General features: G+C 36.6%; 1 protein-coding gene across 3 annotated transcripts; it reads left to right on the top strand.

Moving 5' to 3' along the window:
* On the top strand, window positions 1–6,064 carry LOC113312793 (midasin-like). Of its 3 annotated transcripts, XM_026561533.1 has the most exons (11): window positions 1–96; window positions 995–1,560; window positions 1,650–1,856; window positions 1,954–2,175; window positions 3,080–3,235; window positions 3,398–3,754; window positions 3,834–3,962; window positions 4,058–4,150; window positions 4,255–4,688; window positions 4,916–5,084; window positions 5,205–6,064. In XM_026561533.1, the coding sequence occupies exons 2-9, from the start codon at window positions 1,060–1,062 to the stop codon at window positions 4,420–4,422; spliced, it is 1,833 nt and encodes a 610-aa protein (XP_026417318.1). In that variant the 5' UTR covers window positions 1–96; window positions 995–1,059; the 3' UTR covers window positions 4,423–4,688; window positions 4,916–5,084; window positions 5,205–6,064. The 3 variants fall into 3 exon arrangements, with proteins under 3 accessions (XP_026417318.1, XP_026417314.1, XP_026417321.1); XM_026561529.1 differs by having other exon boundaries at window positions 4,255–5,084; XM_026561536.1 differs by having other exon boundaries at window positions 3,834–3,966; window positions 4,255–5,084.
* Window positions 6,065–6,885: the final 821 nt, after the last annotated feature.

Below are 6,885 nucleotides of genomic sequence, written 5' to 3'. Positions count from 1 at the left end.
CCTCAGAAGACGAACGAAGAAGAAGAAGGCGGTAGCGTCAAAATCCCGAAAATTTTCCCTTCAAGCTCAAATTCGATCAAATTTTTGACTAGACAGGTATGTTGGTTCAATTGTTTCTTCCAATTTATTTTTTTCTAATATCTGCTTAGAACTTCACAAATTTGAAAGTTAGGGCTTCACGAAATTGAAATTTCCTGTATAGATTAAAGGTGATGTACCCCTGATTTTGATTTGAATGTTAATATTTCGGAAGGGTTTGCTTTACTTATGGAAAAATAGTCCAAAATTTCCGCAATCCTGAAAACTCTCTTTAATAGGTTTGAAACAATCCTAATTCACATAAATGATGAACACACCGTTGCTTGGATAACTTGAATCAAAATTGTTGGTAACTAAGTTTGTCAAGTATATGAACAAGTGATTTTTGTTCCAGTTAGTTCTTTTGGATATTGCTTTTAGATATTGATATATAGGAATAAGCTAGCTAATTCATCATTTATTTTAGAGGACATATCTTTGCTGTATGACTGAATTAGTGTTCCCTGAGGTCTCTAGTTTTAATTACTGGGATTTGGTTGCTTAAACTTGTTTATGGTTCATGATCGATTGAATGGCAGCATTAAAGCTTTCTATTACATGCACTTTTAAGAACCCAAAGAGTGCGTCTCCTTGCATCTATTACAGACACTGCTAATCTGGAAATTTGTCAAAAAAATGACTAATTCAATAACTTGATAAGAAATCAACTACTACATGCTCTTCTACACCATAACTCACCAAAAGAATTTCTGTAGTTGGAGTAAACTCATCTCTTTCTTCGAAGATGTAGCCTTAAAATCATGAAACTTATGTGAGACACGATAAACATTATGGACCAATTATTATTGTAAAGCAACAGGAGACTTACAAGTGGGGTTTACGCCACACAGCAAAACTCAGCCCTATCTTTGTTTCATTTTGTGTACAAATAACCCTGAAACTCAATTATGTGCAGATTATTGATTAAACAAGCAAGAATCCACTTTAATAAAACACTCTAATACAAGTGTTCTAGCTACCATGGCTGATTGGGATGAATGGATATGGAAATATGAAAACGACTGTGTTGGAGATACATCTGCAGGTTCGGAGAATTACACCAGACAACCTGAATCTTCTACATCTCGAATCGAGAAATTAAAAGAGGGGGTACGAGATATCATCATTGGAGATACATCTGCAGGTTCCAAGAATTCCACCAAACAATCTATATCTCCTACATCTGAAATCCAGAAACAACCGACAGATGAATGGGTAGATGAATGGATAAAACAATATGATAACCTCAGTCGTCTAGGAATATGTGCAGGTTCCACCAGGAAATCTGTATGTCCAACATCTCAAATCCAGAAACAATCAATTAATTTAAAGGTATCACTTCAGATGTTTCTCCAAGAAGCAACAAGTTTTGCAGATCAGTGGACGGATGTCAACACAATGTATGATGACAGGAGGTCATTCCCTAGGTTTCTAAGCGAATTACAAATGCTTGGGATGGATTGGCACAAGTATATGTCTGAGGTATGAGCTTAAAATCATCTTATATCTTGCATCTCTGCCTTCCTTTCAATCTCAAGTCTCGTGATTCTGTCATATTTCAATGAGTACAGGACAGTGATACCAATGTTAGTAACCAACCAAATAGATGGTCGTCTCTTCAGGCGCCGTCGGATGATGTGGTGCACTTACGTTCAAAGTTAACTTCAGATCCAAACTGGGTTATGGCAGATATATGCTACCGCAGAAGCTTGTCATTGATGCAACTTTTGCATAGAATTCATCATTCAGAATCCGTCAACGATTTCAGCCGAGAGCAGGTAACTAATATTTACTACTCGAAATGGCATCTTTTTTTCTTTTGGAATAGGGTTTGACATATTTTATGGTGTGTTATGTCTGTGTGTCTCTTTGTAGGCTGAATTGCTGGGGTCTTTCCTAGACCACCTCCTCATGTTACAACAGGAGCAGCGGGTTGTTGCATATAGTTTCTCTAAGCATCTGGATCAGTTGAGAAAGGGTGATTCGGCTGCCTCACTTGCATTTTCTTCCAATGCCGTTGATGATGATGGAGATATGATCAAGTGTCCTTTAATCCTTTCCCAGCACACCATGGACTCCCGTGTATGGCGAAAAAAGGTAAGTCTTTATTCTTCAGAATTAACTAGTATTTAGTTTTTCCAATGGGAACGGTTCCCCCAACTTAAGTTTTTGACTTAAATTTTAACTTGTATTTATGACCGTTAATCTATTGAAATTTGGCAGTATACATTATAAGCCCTAATTTTCTAGAATTTATGTTGCTCTCCTCAAGCCAAGCTGAGACTTACTTTCTATCATGATATCTCCCACAAGAATATGTCAGGATACTTCGAGAGAAGAATTTCTATTGCGAAGAAACATCGAAACGTAAATATTAACTACTCTGTCTTCCTTGGGTTGCTCCGGAACATGGATCTAATTGACAATGAACATGGGTTTCAGTAGTATTGGGTTTATGACACCGTTAGTAAGCTATCTAATCCTAGTTCCTTTATGATAATAGACTGCTAACCTTGTTTATCTGGCATACCATGCTTATCCGTCCCCAACTGTTATTGAATGAGTCAAACTGAGGAAAGCATTTGTATCTTCCCCCTGTCCTTGTTTTCAGATTAATCCATGTAAAACTTTTCTCTGATTCTTAGAAAGACTGAGAGAGTGTTCTCTGTTTCACCAAATAATGAAGTCTTGCTGCTTGTGCTGCTCTTGTCCACAGAACAAACAAGATGAGCAACTGAACTATACAAGTGCTTAGACATAGATGAGAATATCGACTTGTAACATGTAACTTTTTTTTATCAAAATTTCTAATTATCCATGACAGTATCACTCAACCCGTGATAAATATGTAAGATTCATGACATGTTGAACTTGTACACCCTTTTTATCAAGCCATATTCATTTTATTGAGTTACAGTATGATCTGTTCCCCTTTATTCTTTCCCTATGTTTGTTCTATTAGGCTGATCCTGTATTACTTAACCTTCTTTCCGTATTTCAGCACCAATTTGCTAGTCTATATGTCATTTTACGTGAATCAACTTGGTTGCTGAAGAAAATCAAGGGTTCCCGTTTTAGTAGTCCCTCATTTGTTGAGGAGTCCCACAAAATTCTCGAAAAGATCGTGGGTTTTACTTCAGAATATAAGAAATCCAAGGTATGTGGCGTATATGCATTTTTTTGTCCTTGCTTGGACAAATTAATTTAGTATCTCTCTTTTCATATTGAGTTTCTCTTTTAGGAATTGTTGGATCAGTATCTTTCCGATAAATTACTTGGTTATCTTTTTATTGAGGACAAAGTGATGCAATTGGTGCAGGAAAATAAAGAAATTTTATATCATTTTGTAAAGGATATAAAAGGTCTCCAAGAGGAAGGTGTTGGCAAAGGGTTTGTTATACAGAAGCTACTTGATTGTCTTGTTGATGTAAGTGACATTTCGATGGAAACGGACAGTTCGTCTTCCATTGCTGAAGCATTTATGAAGGCTGTGGATGAAACTGCAAAGCTGATACAAGAAGCAAGAAACAAATTAAGTTCAGATAGGTTTGCTACTCTTAATGGAGGCTCGCCTCTTGGAAATATTACTTTATGGAGAATTTTATTTGAATCATCACTACTTGATCTTCGGTTGGATCTGATAAATAAAAAGCATGGTGAAGCAATCAAACTCGGGGTAAGGACATTACATTACTTTATTTACGAGTCTACTCGTCTTTGATACACCTTTGTCTAAGTGAATGTGATTATTACAGGTTAAATTGAGGGAACACAAATATGATTATCACGTACAGACATGTTTGAACGGGCTTGATGCAAAGATTAGTTTGTTATTATCAGATGGGGATAGAGTTCTGCGTGAATTTGTAGCAATGCACAGAGCAGTATGTAAACACCATCTTTTTAACTTTGTCTATAAGAATCGAACTATTTTACTATCTGCGAGGTTTTAAGACCCAAAATGCATTTGAAATGGCAGATGGCAGAAATTACTTACATGCTAGGCGATGCTTTTACAACTGGTGGTGCTGGTATGAAAGAAGTGGGGGCTTCTGAGGAGAGTTCAAGCAAGGTATCTAATCACGGAAGTTAATTTGTTATTACATACTCATTACTCAACATCTTTAATGCTCATTATTGAACATATGTATTTTTGTTCCTTGTGTTGTTTGACAGGATGACGAAGCAGAAATGAAGATTGATTTTGATCTTGATTTCCCTTGGGATAAACACAATGTCCCTGATGAAGTTGATATTGACTGGGAGAATCCTAATAGTTTGGTGACTTATATGTGCTGCGACTACTATGGTCCAGAAGACGACGCCGACTTTGACTTTATATAGAACCTGTATTATGTTTTTACTGATAGAAAAAAGAAAAAAAAAGTGATAACCTGTATTATGTTTTTCCTACCATCTCCGATCCAGAATGTCTACTGTTGAAGAACACAAATCTCGCCCCCTTAATATCCTTTTTTTGTTTATTTGCCCAAAAAATTAGTTTCATACTCACGCCTTCTTCATTGCCGTTGTTAGACCTAGATTCTTCTTCCTTGGTTTGTCCTCCATCTCCGATCCAGAATGTCTATGATTGAACATACTGCAGATGAGTTAATGCTTTTTTCTTACTTAAATTAGTGGTTTCTCTCAGAAATCGATTTTTTCTTTTTTGGGTTTCCATGAATTGGGTTTTTTTTTTTAAATCAAATCAGATTGATTCGTTTGCTATTCTGTACATTAAAAAGCAGCAGAGCTTTCCATCATTTCAATGGCCTTATGCTATTTCATCGGAATATCTCCATGATTTCACATTTGAATAATTTTGTTTGCTTTGTAGGTATTTGGTGATGTAATACTGTGTGGCACTTTAATATTAGGGTCCAAGTTATTTGAGACAGTATGCCTGTCTTGTGAAAGTAGGATAAGTGCTAAAGACCAAGTGACTAAGAAAGTCGCAATTGTAACAGAGCCTATGAAAGGTGCCGCTGGTGATGATGGGTGGAGACGTAAGTTTTTTAATCTTGATTTCCTTTTAATTAGACGGTTAGATTAGCCTCAATTTAATATGGTGTATATTTTAGTTTTTAAAAACTTGATTTATTAATCCAGACTCTCTACTTATGCAGAAGAAATACGTTACAGAAAGTATTTTATCACGGATGACTATGTTGTTGTGCAAGCTGGTCCATTTGCCGAGGCGTATGAAATTATGGCTTCTTTGGAGAAGGAAGTGAAAGATAGAAAAGCAGCTAAGAAGGTGGTGAGATTATGTCTGATCATTTGCATGATAAGATGGATGACCTCTGTGCTAAAAAAGGTTGTGCTTATATGGATTCGATGCGTATTTTAATGGTAGTTCTGGATGAAGATAAGAAACTAGTAATGAAGCTGTTCGGTTTTCGTCGTAATAACCCGATAAGTGCGAAAGGGGATATTGCTGAATGTTGGGGTGATGGGTCTACTGATACCGGTAGAGATAAAGCCAGAGAAATAGTGAAAAAAGCATATGACCCTGCCAAATTGCCTGCAAATGTCTTTTCAGCACATCATGAAGCAATGGAGACCGTTGCGAAGCAAGATCAGAGTGTTGGTGGGTACCATAGAATGATCACCGTGTGGGAGAACCAAGGGGTCTTGAAGACAGAAACTAAATGTCAGATTGTTGCTCCAGGATTGTATCGTGTAAGAAGAGTCACTAAGAAGACTTAAGTGTGATTCTAAAAGAGGGATACATATAATATGTATGGTGGTGGAAAGTTTACTCGTATAAGTAGGTCTTACATCTGTAGAACTTGAAATTTTGCTCGAGATGGTTTATCTTCTTTCTTAAGATGGTTTATCTTTTTTCTGCCTTGATTTTCAATTCACTATCTTTTCTGTTTGGCTAATCAATACACTGATTTGTTCTGTATTGATGGATTGGTTTCAGTAATTTAGATAATGGGCTCTTTAAATTCAATCAGTAACTTAGATAAATAGGGTTTCATTGAGATCTCCGAATTGATCTGCACAGGTTTTCCTGGCTGTACCATTACTTGCCTGGTACTTCATCATGTATTTGTATTTCAGTTATGGTTTTTCAATTGCTAGCTAGGACTATTGGCCCTGTTTACTAAAGGAATTCGTCCTGACATTGAGGTAAAGGGTATGTCCAAATTCTTGTACTGTATTTTGCTATGTCATGCAATTGTTTTATATGATCCAATTTGAGTGCGCTTTTCATTCTTTATGCTCAAGTTCTTGCAGGTGTTACCGGACTTGGACGTGGTTGATAATCTCAAACCTATGGTTCTTGACATTTCTCACATTTATTTTTGTTTCACTGTTTGTCTAAAAACTCTGAAACTCCGTTGTACAGGTTATTATTGGTAGGCAAGAAATCTGATGCTTTGAGCTACCATGGAAGATACATGGATAGACAGATACTTTGATAGGTTAAGTCTTAATGTTGCGCATGATGGTTCCCCAAAAAAACTTGTATATCCAAGATCTGATATCAAGGAATCATCAATATTTGTTGCAGATGACTGGAAGGATGTCCACAGAAAGTACGATGTCAGGAGGTCATTCCTAGGTTTCTTCGGCTGTTAGAAAAAACTGGCCTGGACAAAGTATGCATCTCTGCCTTTATGTCAACCTTAAATCATGTGATTTTGTCTTGTGATTTTGTCATATTTCTTAATAGGCACACGGTATTAGTAACCAGCTAAATAGATGGCCGTCTCTTGAAGAGTCGCCAGATGTTGTGGTGGCAAATGAATGCTATGGTGGAAGCTTGTCGTTGATGAAACTTTTGCAAAGAATTCT

Source organism: Papaver somniferum, chromosome 1, assembly GCF_003573695.1.
Source record: "Papaver somniferum cultivar HN1 chromosome 1, ASM357369v1, whole genome shotgun sequence".
In the NCBI taxonomy this organism is placed as follows: Eukaryota; Viridiplantae; Streptophyta; class Magnoliopsida; order Ranunculales; family Papaveraceae; genus Papaver; species Papaver somniferum.
This window is presented reverse-complemented; position numbering and strand designations above follow the sequence as displayed.